Here is a 15030-nt window from a genome sequence, read left to right on the forward strand (position 1 = left end):
GTGAAATCTCTCCAAACACTTCTTTTAAAATCCTTAATGAAGTTGGACAACTCAAATCCAACTAAGGAGACATTGCGAAGCAGTTTTCCTCTTTTCATTTGACCGTCAGAATGATATTAAATGGCTGTGTTGATGTCTAGGTGGAGCTCACCTTGTCCTTTATGCCCAGCGAACAGCAGCAGGTTGTCTTTCACGGCAGATGAATTATTGGCGAGTGTGAACTTCAGCTTGAACTCATAGAAGAAACTGAGGCTCGGGATGGAGGAATAAGCCACGAAGGAAGTGTAACCAAACTCATCACTTCCACTGAATCTGGCTTGAGTTATGTTGATGGCTGCAAAACAAACACATTCGGAACATTTATTTCACATTTGTGTTAAAATTGCGTGAGCTGCTGCATGTAGAGTTTTGTCTGTGTGGTTTGACTTGAACAGGTTTCATTATCTTCTTCACAGGTTGCCAAAAGATGGCACTATTGCTACACATTACATATCAGGGGTTAGTGAAATATTTTCCTTTCTGAATGCTACTCGATGATGACCTGTTTTCAAACACCATCACCTCTTCAGTCCTTTTCTTTTTGCATTAGCTGTTTTGGACAATTCTGGCAACCACACACTGCTTCATACCCAATGTTCACAAGGGTGGCACAACGATCCTAGTGATATTGAATTACAATGCCAAGTTTACTTATTCAGAATGCACGGTTGATTCAATAATGCTCTCGTGTGTTCCCTCTCAGCACAGCCATCTACTTGATTTTACGCTTGGGATTCACTGTAAATTTCCCCACGCTCATTCAAAATTACATACTGCTGCGTTTTGTTGTTTACACAGCGGTGAGCATTCACACAAAAAACTGCTCTTCTTCAACACCTTGCATATTCTTCGGCAGCCCAAGGCGATGGCTAAGAGGGGTTCACAGCTCCCCTTCAGCTCTGTTTGGCTGCTAAAATATTAATAAAGCTAGAAATGCTTCTGTTGTCATCCCTATCTGGCAGAGCTGCATTTGCCTATTGTTTCACTGACTGAACTGTAACGGCTGCTTCCAGCTGCAGTGTGAGTTTGAATTGATCATACACATGATCAGCTTCATGCCTTGTAATAACTGAGCGCAGACAAACATGTCAGCCATTAATACAAAATTAAATGACCTTGAGTGTGTTTGTAGGAAGCTATTTACTCTGTTCATGGACAAATTACCCTTGAGCATACTGTACAAATGAAATAAGTCTGAACTGATTTACACTGATATCTGCACATTTTAGATGACCAGTAATGAATACAGATGATGTTATTATAAATAGTGATGTATTGTTTTATATTAAATAAAATTTGATTTCAGAATTTCTAACCGAAACAGATTTATTTATAAACTTAATTTGAGTGCCTATTTGTATCTGTGTCATATAACTTGTGTACAAGCAGCGCACATAATATCATGGACCACGGTGTTGGTTTCTAAATGTGTGAGGGTCGTGTTATTCACAGAAGTGAGACCCGAAGTCGAAACTTGAAGCCCCCGTTTGTAATGTTTACGTTGCTTTTATTGTCAGGCTTTGTTTCCTTGGGGTTGTTTTATGTGGGACAAGTAGACAGGAGTGTGACAAAGAGTTGAATCGACACCTCTCTGACACAGTCCCAACAAACACTAACACATCATTAATTTAATGGGCGTTGTGATTTTTCTGTAATTTCTCAATTAAAACCCCCACCTAAACATCTTATACAACAGACACCGTGAGCGTTTATAGGTCCATCATTTAGACTGGTCCTGCGGGCAGGTGTAATCTCATTCAGCCACTATGAGCCTGTAAAAAAAGGTTTAGTTATTATGAGTTACTTTTGGGTGAGCTGAACACCATTCATTTAAATCCACAAAGGTCTATAATCACTCTTGGGATGTCGGAGGTTATTGTAACAGTGAATTACAGAGTAAATCTTGAGGTTTCCGTTCCTCATTTTATTCCTTCAACCATCACACAGATAGCCACTAGCTTATATATGACATGTGAATACAATCCACAGAAATCAGGAGGTGTATTGGTATGCAATATAGTTGTTTGTTCCTATTTATAGTTTCAAATAGAAAAATCATCAATGCAACCATCTTTCCATTATAACGCCACACTCTCAGCATTTCCACTTTGCTGGTATAATTTGTGTAACGTGGAGCAAACCAACAGGAGCAGCAGAAGAAAAACAGACTGACGTTCAGCGCCAGATTGTGATATGCATTCTGAAAATAAAAATATGTATATAAGTATATGATGTGCATCTTGGCTGCCACTGAGCAGCCGAAAACAGCTCTGCTGAGTTAGAGATACAGAATTATAGACCTTTCATGCTCGGCAAAAATGCACAGTTAACAGAAACTTCACGAAATCAATACTTTACTGATGCTGAATAATAATGCTCCGTGTTCAAGAACACGTTAAAAGCATTGAAAATGGATTGTATGAAATGTATGAAACGATTGTTTTGTGGTATTTTTACAGTTATCTGATTTGTATTATGTTTTCTTGCAACATTTTCTCTTGCTGAATCAATTTACACATCCTCCCTCGACTTGAAACATTTTCATGAATTGCAAAGACATTAGATGAATAGACTCTAATTGAGGAAACAATATGTAGTAGTACTGCACTAGTAATAATATATATAGATTTCACGTGTGGTGTATCTTATTCTTTTTGTCTCTATTAATTATAAACATGAAACTTTAACAGGAGGAATAGGCACTTTTTATACAAAGGTAAACCATTACCACTTCTGAGTGAAGTCATTTAAATAGTCATTAATGTTTCATGAGCTCGAGTCTTGAGGCATTTCAGCATCAATAGCACATCCTAGTCTTCCCTTTCCTGCTAGTTCATAGACCAATCTTATCTACTAAAGTGCACATGGGAACTGAACTAAACATCTTGTATTTAGATAAAAATGTTTCACTGCTGGACAAACAACTTTAGAACGTTCTCAAATAAAGACAATTGCCATCCTCTCACTGACTGTATTCTGTAAGAGGAAAAGTGCACCAAGTAGCATGCTAAAAAAGACCAGAAAGGCAGAGGACCTTAGAAGTGATCAGCTTTGACTCTGATCTTATCCGATGTTATCAGGATTAAAATCAAATGTCAGCCATATACTTATTTTGACACTGAAAGGTTAGATTACTGTGTGGGATGTGGGTGCGGAGAGTCCGTCAAGAAGCTGCAGCAAACTCAGCGACTATGCCAGGCACCCCGCTGCTCTTACAGCCAATTTAGTCGAGCAAAGCCCTTCATTCCCTTGAACCACAATCTGTGAAGCTCCTCGCTCTCATGGTATTACTGTTTGCAATCATAGAATGGACACTTAAAACCACACTTGAATGCCTTTAAAACAGGAATCGTCATTTTCTACAACTGCTTGGTCAACCTAAACTATTAGCTGTATGCGACTGCCTAATTTAACGAGTTTGAGTACACATGTAAAAAAGAGTCGGCAGTCATGCCGGCCGCCCAGAAGCTGCAGCGCTTTGAGCTGAATGGCAGCCTGCTAGCAGAGTTACAATGACAATGCTAACATGATAAGCACTAATGCCGGGCGGAGCATCTCAATGCTGATTGGCTTTTGCAACCACGCGTCCGGCAAATTTTTCACCCGAGTTGGAATATTTAAACTCCACCGAAAAAGCAGACGCTTTTTTGCCTCATTCGCACCGCTCGGCGGAAAATTCGCCTTTTCACTGTTCTTGTCTGTGCATTGACTTAACATGAAATCTACTTGCCCAAATTATTTACAACTCTTTTGTCTTTTGGTGTAAATGCACCATAAGCACAACATAATGAAACACAAATGCAAACACAGGTTATTTGTTCCACTAGTCCTTCTCCAACTGCAGATACATTTTCAAATGATTGCTGTATTGGTGTAGGCTACCTGTATTGTGGTCTGTTTTTGTGTTTCAGTATGTAACACAGTTTCCATTGTGAGGTCATTGCAAGATGTTTGTAAAATGATCTGAACAACAGTCATAATGAGAACAGCTCAGAAATTTTCACAAGTATTTGTTCGCCAGCCAAATCACCTTTTTTTATGGCTGAGAAGTTGTGTGATAGAAAGAGAAAGTTATTGTGACATAGCACAAGCTAGCCTGTGATGAAATGGAAAATAATAATAATAACCACATCAAGGCAGAAGTAACAGCAAGCTAACGTGACATTCTGGTAATGTGAGAACACATCAGTGCCTAGCTGTACAGCCTGACATCTTTAAAGAAATGTTCATTAGAAAAGTTGCTTTGAGCTTCATTGCTGAAAGGTGTTGGAAAATAAGATCTTATGAACTAAAAAGAGTCTTTTGGAATATTCAGTTAAGCAGCCGAAAGTTTTGCCTTGATGATCTGACTATATTGCTGGAGGAAAAGGTTTTTGCTGTTTTCAGCACAATTTTGTTTTATTAATCCCTTTACTTAACAAGAGACTCCTCTCCCGACTGCTCAGGGCTCTCATTCAACAACTGTTTTCGGATCAACATCGTCATAAAGCTGCTAAATCTGCGCGACTGCTCTATCTGTGTGGAGCGCTTCTTTTGTGACACTTACGTTCCTCACACAGTAGACCTTGCCGTCCGTAGGGGCAGAGACATATGGCCTCCAATGGAGACTTTGGGATGCATGTGGCTCCGTGACCGCAGGGGTTGCGCTCACAAGCATTGAACTGGCACAGCCGGCCGGTGTAAAGCGGAGGGCACTCGCAGAACCAATCCTCGGCATCACTAAACGAGTAGACAGAGAGGGAGAGATCATTAGGCCAGAGGTGAAAATGGACTATGATATTGCAGCACGTCCAGATGCTTTACAAGCTCACGCTGAGGCCAGCAAAACAGGGAGATAATGATAAAACACCCTGTGCTGCATGAAAGATTTGGAAAGACGCTGAGAGTAAATGTGCCCAGCCTGATGGCATACATGTGATGTATGAGGTCTGCTGAAACGCAAGCATTTGAGTAAATGTGTGGATAGTGGGAGCTACTGCAGAGGCAGGAATGACTTCACGTGTTTCTTGGTAAAGATAAACACACACAACCTGGAAAAAAACAGCTGAAAGCAGACGATGAGTTGCCTGTCAGAAAACTTATAACCAGACATTGTACTAGATTTTGAATGTCTTTGTTCCTCTATTTATATGCGTGCGCTTCCTCTCTAGACAAGAACAGGAAGGTGATCTAGCATGCAGAGTAATATCCAGACAGGGTATTTCTAACAGGCACTAAGATGTGCACAACTTTGAAAGGTATATTATCAGATAGAGGAAGCATTGGTGGGGTTCCAAATCTATAAATTAATAATTGTTTTGAGCAGCAGCACTGCAGGATACATTTTGCTCATTGAGAAACTAGCTTCTTCAAATAAAATATTTACATTCTGTCTCTGGAGTTGAGCATTGTTAGATATGACTGTATTGAAGTACAAAAGGATGATTTTATAATGCAGTATAAATATCTACCAGCAGTGTATGATTATTAAAAGGCTGCTAATGTCAATTCTGAGACATTTTTAGGCACAATACACTGCTACACACTGACACTATTCTTTTCAAAATAATCACACACACGTTGAACTGAACAGGCTCTGTCATTTGTATAATCTTTGACAAGCTGCAAGAGGAAGAATCAAATATATAATGGAACACCTCCTGGTGCTGTCGCAATGTTTCAAAGCTTTGAGTAGAGCTAATGTGTCCCCTGCTTTGTGAGTTAGTGTTTGTTTTTAAGTGTTGGTGACACACACACATTGCTTGGGATTTCCTCCAGTTTCCTTTCCCAGTCAAACATGCAGGATCAGTGAATTGCTGTTAGGTGTGAATGTATGAATATACGTTTCTCCATCCGCTATCAGACTGCAGTTGACGCAGGGCTCCAAGACTCCAGTCTGCATTGGAATAAGATACTATAGAAAATACACAAATTAAATTATTTTTCTGCTAGTTGTAAGAGACCTTTGTAAGAGACCTGTAAGAGTCTTAGAGGATAAAAATGTATAGATGAATGACTTTACAAGTAAGCTACTATAGATGTATAATCACTATAAACATATTCTGCTCATGTTATATCATATCATGCTGGAGATTGAAACAACATTAGATCATGTACACACATTCTATATAACAGGCACATTTCAAAGGCAAGATATTCATGCCTCTATGGCCCGTTTTAAACATGCTTATGTGGACGGGGGCTTTAAAGGATATTCCTTTAAACAAAATGGTAATATAAAATAAATACAAGTGAAAGCAGCATATAATCAACAGGACAGATACGAATCAGTTGAGCAAGTTGCCTGACTATGTTTGTGTTTGCAAGAGATACACATATCTGATCATTAATCCTGAAACAAACAGAAAAACAAAACCACATATATGGTGATATAAGGGAAGATAAACCACGAAAGATGAATTGTCAAATGACTTGTATACAAGCACTTAAAACAGGCAGCATATATTTCAGGTTAAGTGTAGATAGAAGAGGCACAGGAGGATATTTGAAAACACTTGAGTTTGAATTGGTCTCATCAAATAACGCAATCTGTGGGATGACACAAGGTTATATTAATTTAGCTGAGGCAATCACTTTGATTATGTAATTGTTGTAATGTTTGCAGACTAATTTTAATTCGTTAATCACAAATGCATGAAGTTGTTGAGTCATATCTCACGCTATTCACAGACTGCACCACTGCAGCACACAGGTTGGATAAAATATTAAGGAGCCCTACATTTTTAATCTAATGAGTACCAGACAAAAGTATGAATAATTGACCAGTGAGTTTATGATATCCCTGTCAGCCGGAACAATAAGCTGTGCGGCCATATGCATTTCTCAGATGTCCTCCCTTGTAAGTTATTTACAGAACGCTTCTTTCAAGTGCTTGTCAGTTTGCAAATACACTTCTACAGTAAGACTCTGATGAGGCGCTGCTGCCATGGCAGTCTTTAGTTCTCGGGTTGAAAGCGTTTAGCCCACTTCATCCTTTGTTAAAATAAAAAAGACCTCTGTGTTTTGCAGATATTATTTATAGAGAAAAAATGCTTTGGTACTGAAATGCTATTTGCTTTCCAGTATTGTAAACAGCCAATTGGACACCGTTACGCTCGAAACACTGTAATTCTCAATGTGTGGGAGGGAAAATCATCTGAAAGAAGGCTGCTTCCTGACTCAATTATTTGTCATCTGACTTTCAATATGAGCAGAAGGATGAAATGGAATTTACACATGGCATTCACATGACGCAGCCAGGCTCCGATATGTCCCTGACCTCTTTCAGCCACCGCCGCAAACACTTCATTGTCGGTGAAGAAGGGCGAGCCTCCATCACAGAGTCTTTTAAAATATACCGCCATAGAAAACCATATTAGATGGTACTTGAAAGGAAATCCTTATAGAAAGAAGGCATGACGCACGAGGGAACATTTCTCTCAAGGATCAGATAGTATGTTCTAAGGTTCAACCTGGAGCACACGGCACTTTGCAGAAGCTGTGCTTTTCTGAAACACTTATACTACCATGTTTAAAACGCTACACGTTTCAAATGTGCCAGTGCATTTATTCAAGGCATTTATTTTACTGAAAAAAAGGAAAAAAACTTCATATCATACCTTACAAAACACAGTCCTTAAATAACCTGCATTGCCTTCATGTCTCGGAAGTACAAATGTGGTATTATGATTTAACATTTCTTCACTGACATGGGTTCAGATGGATGAATTTATACAAGATGATATTTATTTGCTTCAGACTCGAGTAAGAATCTGTCCTCTACGGCTGTTCTGTAGCACCTCTCACTGGTCTCTTCTCTCACTGAGTCACCAGCAAGCCTTCATCCGGCCGAATGTTCCACCTATTTCTATAAAACAGACGTAAAAAGTGCCAAGACAAAAAATATGCAAGATGTTGAGCTATGTTATTGTTGGAACCAAAACTGAAATAGGATTTAAAAGATGGAAGGAGACCAAAGAAAACAGCTCAAACTATCACTGACATGACGACGGGGTGCAAGACAAAAAACAAGTCTGAAGGGAAACGAAATACAGCTATTAAATAAAAAATGGGGAGAATGTCGAAGGCTGGTTTGTGCTGGAAGAATAAAATAACATGACGTTTTTGTCTCTTCACTGTAAAGAACATATTTTCCTCACAATATGTTGCACAAAAAACATCTGCAGATGATGGCTTAATTAATGTGTGTCTGTATGCCAGCACATACACGATCAAACAAACAAATACACACACACACACACACACACACACACACACACACACACACACACACACACACACACTTTTCTTATCAAGTTACTTATATTGCAGTCAAGAATCTTGCTTTTTGCAGATAGCTGTATGTCTGCTGATGACCTAGAAATAGCACTGTAGACACATCTGTATAATAATCACAAGAAAATATATATTTTTTGTCAACTAATTAATTTTGAGACTACGTGCCTCATTCAATCAAACCTCATGAAGCTGGTTATCAGAACAACACACTTCATACGTCCAGATATTAAAAAGAAAAGTAGGGCTCAATGTTCAAGTAGTTGTCATGTTCCTTTATTGTCATTATTTTTAATGTAATTAAGTAGTTGTACTCTAATGAATGAAATCCAAAAGGCAGAAGCATTTCCTGTGTCTGTATTTTTTCCTATCGAGTCACGTGAGACTCGTCCAAGTCCCTTTATATTTACAATTATTATCAGCTACTTCTAAGTATGTCAAGGTTACAAAGTAACTCATTTTTAAACAAGAACATGTCCATGTATAAAAAATAATGGCCAATTTGGCTAAAAAACACTATAGCACAGTTCGTTCTGAAAGCATTCGTCCTCCAAAATTCAATGACATTATGGGATAAACTCTGTAATGAGCAAGTTTTGTCTGGAAACTACTTTAGGGACTGCTAACGCACACGGGACGATAGCCATGTTTGTTTCTCATGGTGAATTAAAATAATTGTTTCTTGGACCTTGAGTTATTTTATCGGTACTTTGAAACAAGTATAGCTGAAGCTCTGATTAAGGTAAAATTGGTTTCACTTTCTTTGTGAAGAACGCTTGCAGGCAGTAAAATGGAGCACTGGGAGAATTCGCTGTGGAGGTTTGTGGGCCGCCAGAGCCGGACCATCACAGGATGAGCAAGGCACCATCTCTACTGCAGCCAATTAGCAAAGTAGCCCAGGCGACATGATTCCTGCTCCCCGTCAGTGTGAGAGCACTTGTCCATTTTCTCCTCAGTAACAAATGTGAATCTATTCATACAATTCACATTAATGAGGACATCACATATAAAGCAGGGATAACATTTTTACATTAACAATGAGTGTGTGTGAAAGGTGTCAGTATTAGTGATGGACCCAAGTCTTTCAGTTAATCCCTTTAGGTTTTTGTCTCTCTCTCTCACCACTCTTATATACTACCTGCTCAACATAAATATAAGACAAAGAAAATGAAATACCGTGAACTTAGTGTAGTGTTTAGCAGCTACAAAGCGATTCCTTTTTACTCTGGAGTTGGCACAGACCAAAAACTGAGCTAAAAGGAGAGTCAATATTGGTCCTATGTTTTTATGTCTCCCAATTACTTCTTAGACAATTTTAAAGAAACAAGAAACTGAACATTGCTGGGTGCAATATAGATAGTTTGAATTCCTACTCCCCATGCCATAACCACAGACATCCTGCAGGTTACAGCCACTTGCTCCTACACTTGCAACCGTCACAGATGTGTCAAACATAAGACATACTCTTCACACTACACCCACTATGACTGGTCACATGTACACCAGTGTGTTTGCATGCAGATTACAAAGGGGTTATGCAGTTCTATGTATTTTTCTCTAATTGGGAGATACATTTTGGGATTACATAAATAACTATCTGGCTGTATAAATACAGCTGTTAATTTTCCTCTGATGAAATAATCTTTTCTTATTTCTAAAGGTCTTATTTGTTACAGAGCGACGGCAAGGTACTAACACATAGACGTGTGTCCCTTGGAAACCATTTACACATTAATATTTCCATCTGCTGTATACGCAGTCAGTCTAATGACATGGTCTGAACAACCTGCAGCTGAGGTTTATACATTACACAGATATCCAGCATTATAGAGCTGGCACCAAAGAACAAGACGGCCGTAGTCCTTACAGCAGGTCCTAAGAGCCCAGCTTTTTCCCTACTTTCCCCACTTAAATACCTAATATTTATGCTTCATCCGACAACCACAAGCCATTATCCTCTTAGGTTTAATATCGATATATCTACATGCCTAAGTGAACCAAAAAACACATGAAAAGGGGACAGCGCCAATATCACCGCAACTGAACCCCAAATCAAATTCTTTTTTCATCCTATTATGTTGTGACAGAGCAATCTGGGGCGACTAAATGAATGAAGAGAGCTCTATGCACTCCCGATGACCCCTGCATGCTGTGTAGTTCAAGAGGATACTGCATTAACACATATTCATCACAAAGATAATTGCAAGGTGCACTCTTTCGAACATGACAAGCCAATGTGACCACAATGCCACGACTCTTAATTGGTATGCTTAGAGCCATTCCTATTCCAATATTCTCGCTGCCCCTTTTCATTTTCTGTTTAATAATAGCAACTGTTAATTGACAGTGTCATAACACAATGAAGAAGACATTTAGAGCAGCTCTTTTCTGGATTACCTTAGGTGAAAGAGCATCATATGCAGTTAATGCATACTTAGAAAGATTGTCAAAACTGCTGGTAAGTGGTGTGTGATGGCAGTCTGATGAGCTGTACTACAGAAAGATGAAGGGAGAACGGATCCTCACATATTTGGCCCATGGATTGCCTTTACTGGGCAATGAAAATACTGTAGATTTGGGAAGTGTGAAGGAACAGGACATGACTAAGTTTCTCCTTTCATGTACTGCTACTCAAGGAATTTGTATAATCCTTCTTTTAGTAGACCATCTGAAGAATTGTTACATCTTTCTGTGTTAAATTAATGTCATGCAAGAACAAAAATAATTGTTTTAATTCACAAAGCCTTCATCCTCTTCTCAACTCCAGAAGTAATACACGTTGTGAGCATGCGTCGGCCTACTGAAAACTTGCATAATCGTAGCTGGCCAATCAGGCCGGGCCTACCCAAATAGGCGGCTGCACATGCAACGCCTGAAGAGGTGGTTTGCCAGCCTCCGCTTGGACGGGGAAGCTCTCATTCAAGACAGCTTGGCTGCCTGCACTGACCTCAGCTAAAAGAGTGTGTGAACTGAGCGCCCTGTCATTGCACCCAAGGTGCTTGTCTTGGTGAACACAGCAGAGCGACCCTCAGACCAAAAAAAGTCCTTGTTCCTAAAACACTTCAGGAGTTAATTCAAGGCGAGGAATTTACAGCTGGATTTCTTTTGTCTTCCATCCCTTGCGGGGAACAGGGAGGAGTTACATCTGCTTGCCCAGTTTGTGCGTCGGCACGTTATCTTGAAAGTACTGCTCCCATCAGGCGTGCTGCACAGCTGTGTACTTCCTGCTTGTTTCCTTGTCTCATGATGACCCGGAGAATATGAGTGCAGGGTGTCTACTGCCGGTCTGTTAGACCACTGGAGGTCTCGGCTATGGCTCTACCTAGTTCAGTTGCGTACTAGCTTGGTGGGCTGGGGCCCCCTACTACTCAGCTGTCAATCCGTGTGCTCGGGTTGATCTATGTCGCGGCATGGTGTGCTTTTATCGGACTAAACCCACAGTACATAAAGTCCAGCAGAGGGCCTGTGCAAGTTTACACAAAGGTAACCCTAGTTCTATAAGCACAGATGGAGTACTCTACCAAGAGGGCTCTGTCGCTCCTACACCACTCGTTGAATAGGGTGGCGAATAGCCGACAGCGTTGTGTCCTTATTACCTTGTGTACTGTGGGGTCTGCATTTAGTTGTGTTGCATGTAAAGCTTTTGCACAATTTCAGTGGATAAATGTAGGCTTGTGATTGGAGGAGAGTTTTACCCAGAGTCCAGGACCAGGACACTTGTAGTATCTACTGAATAAATGAACGTCCAATATTCGTTTTAGCTTTGTTTTTGAGCGCCATTAACTTCTGACGGACATTTCTTGCTATTCAGCAGCTTTCACATACATGTTCTCCATTTTTAAGCCAAGAAACTGCTGAAGGGCCATTTTACCAAAACGTTTCATAATTTGTATTACAACTCCACCATTTGTTGCAATTAACAATCAATGTATAGATTTTCTGCTGAGTCCGAGTCCAATACTTCGCAGTACACACTAAGTAAGCCTACATTGAAACTAGTCCAATACAGATAAAATAAGATTGAAAACTGAACAGTTGTGCATTTAGAAATGGTTGGTGCTGGGAAGAGGAGCTGTTGCCGAAACTGTCATTTTTACTATATCTTGCTAGCTGAGTTAGTGTTGACTCAGAGTTCCCATTGCACAACCATAACTCCATTCATGTTTTTAGAGATTGGGGAAAACAATTTAGACTGGAATATATACTCCTACATTAGAAACAATCCGCTCTGACAGTCCTCCTTCATACTGAACCACGTGGGCATGAGGAAACAGCAGGTCTAACATGGAGATGTAATGACTCTGTCATTCATTCCACATTTAAAAAAATACTTTTTGGTTTATAGCATACACAATCCAGTGAACTCTTCTTTCTTTTGTTGGGCACATGAAAGGATCTCACACTCTTATTAAATCAGCTACAATTCACCTAATTTCTGAAGTGATTATGGAGTCTGGCATGTTAATGCGTTACTACGGAATAAAAATGAATTATATAATGTGTATTGTATATTACTTAATGGCTTTGAAGTTCAAAAGGCAGTTTAGTATTTTTTTTCTTGGTGTAAAAGGTGACCTCGTACCTGACACAAGTTCCTCCGTTACGACAGGGAAGATGTTGGCATACAGGCGGGTCACAGTCCTTGATGTTTCGCCCTCTCACTGCTTCGCCCACCAGGTAAATCTCTTTGGAGTTGACCTGAAGTTCCCTGATACATCCAATGAATCTCCTCGCTCCCTTTGCACTCCCGTCATACATCTCCCACTGGGAAGAAACATCCCCAAGAAATATGGGTCCAAAGGTTCCCTGCAAAAAATGGTGGAAAGCTAGTGATCAGTGTTATCATTTAGTAGCTCTAAATCATACAGAATATGTCTACATTCAAGTACAAGCTGTGCAACTAAAAACTGGTCCTCAATATCTGTGTGTGAAAATATTAACATTATTATTACATTAACAGGACCCTACTACATATTAAGATCAACAAGGAGGATTAACACTATCAGCCTCTGTTACTCTCCAGCTTAAAGCAGTTTTAGAACGACCTAGACAAGAATCTGGAGTTATAATCATTTATTTTTTAGTTCTGCTGACATCATATGGTAATACACATCCTGATACAACAAGAGAGCGGTAATATATGTAAAAATGTCTGCGAGCTTCTTTTAATGTGTGAGGTAATTGGGTAGAATGAATGGAGATACATTTTGTGAACTTGCAGCTTATTGTATCTTAACGGTCAATTTAACAAGTGAGGCATAATTGTGTCTGCAACCAAAGCAGAGCTGCACAAAGAAAGTAGCGCAAGACCGTCTCATATTAGCACTTAAAACATACATTTGATTTGAAGCGGTGACCTCCGGATGTTCAGATGAATATTTTCTATCCGGAAGGTTTACATAACACTTTCCTGCTCACGCCATACATAATAATTTATTTATGAAAGAAAAATCAACATTTATCACAGCTTCATTACACATTCCTGGAAATTATGTAACCTGCTGATAGTGGATTTAAAAAAAAAAGTCAAAGTGAGGTTTCATGTATGAATAGTTAGTAAGGAATAGAGTAAATGTATTTCCTTTAAATTCAGCAATTTATCCTAATTTCTATAATAATAAGAATATGCAGATATGAGTACTGGATTTCATATTGAGGCTCACTATAATATGCAATACCTTACTTTAACAATGCAGGTGTTTCATGTCATGTACTAAAAGGTCAACAGAAATGATTGTCAAGGGAGGCTGCGCATCTATGAAATATATGTAACGGGGAGGGGGGGGGGGGGGGGTGGAAGGATCCAGATGAAGTACAACAGAGTCTGTGAATCGTTTCGACAAGCTTTATCCCTGACAGACCTCACGATACACAAACAGTCCAGGATCTGTTTACAATGAAAAAGGCCCACAGGAACTAAAGGGAGTTAGATGTAAAGAAAGACCTGGCAGTGAGCATGAGTGAAGCTGGGGCTTATCAGAGGGAGGGGCCTATATACTGGAGGGAGTAGGTGCGGCAGAGAAGACAGGTGAGAGTGATGGAGCTGACGAGATGGGTGTGACTAACAGGTGAAGAGCATAAGCTGATGGGGCGAGTTGGACTACCAGGTGCTCTGAATGAGCTGATTAGGTGAGTGCAGCAGAGTGAGCAGGTGAGAGTGATTGAGCTGACGAGGTCATACAGAAGGGAGTGAGTGCAGTAGGGTGGGCAGGTGAGAGTAATAGAGTTGAACTGTGACAATATATCTTACTTATGTGGGTCTTCAAGGTGCATTTTCAAAGCTCTGCTTTTTATATCCAATTTTGTATTGATTACAGTATAGAATACAAATCCCATATAGAAAAGATGGGTTTTACCAGCAACTGTCAAAATATCAAATTACACTGAATCTTGACATTTTTAATTTCATATCAGTCTTGGTTAAATACAAGCAGTCATCATAACTCAGACTTTGATGTCCCTACAATGTAACATTCATAATGACACACGTCTACATTCGAGAAAAAGTGTTGGACAGCTGCAGTAGAAGGTGTCAGACCACATCATTATTTGAGATATTGCATAAATGCAAGCTTTAAATTATATATTTGACATACATACTATGCATTTTCTAAAGCCTATAAAAAGACCGCAGCAATGTGTATGTAATGTACGTGCAAATTTTAAGGGCCGTGAAACTATCTTTAACAAAGCAGATGATTTAAATAAAATACTTCG

The 15030-nt window shown here is 39.5% G+C and overlaps 1 protein-coding gene across 1 annotated transcript in view; it reads right to left on the reverse strand.

Moving 5' to 3' along the window:
- Positions 1-15030, reverse strand: part of eys (eyes shut homolog) — a 147732-nt gene that overhangs the window by 7093 nt on the left and 125609 nt on the right. Inside the window, exons 42-44 of the mRNA XM_068567429.1 lie at positions 12896-13119; positions 4586-4758; positions 152-334 (exon numbers count right to left, since the gene is read on the reverse strand). Of these exons, the coding sequence (XP_068423530.1) occupies positions 152-334; positions 4586-4758; positions 12896-13119 (580 nt within the window). The remainder of the gene's footprint in view (positions 1-151; positions 335-4585; positions 4759-12895; positions 13120-15030) is intronic.

Source organism: Clinocottus analis, unplaced genomic scaffold (assembly GCF_023055335.1).
Source record: "Clinocottus analis isolate CAN_PGR_092001 unplaced genomic scaffold, fCliAna1.0.p SCAF_8, whole genome shotgun sequence".
Classification (NCBI taxonomy): Eukaryota; Metazoa; Chordata; class Actinopteri; order Perciformes; family Cottidae; genus Clinocottus; species Clinocottus analis.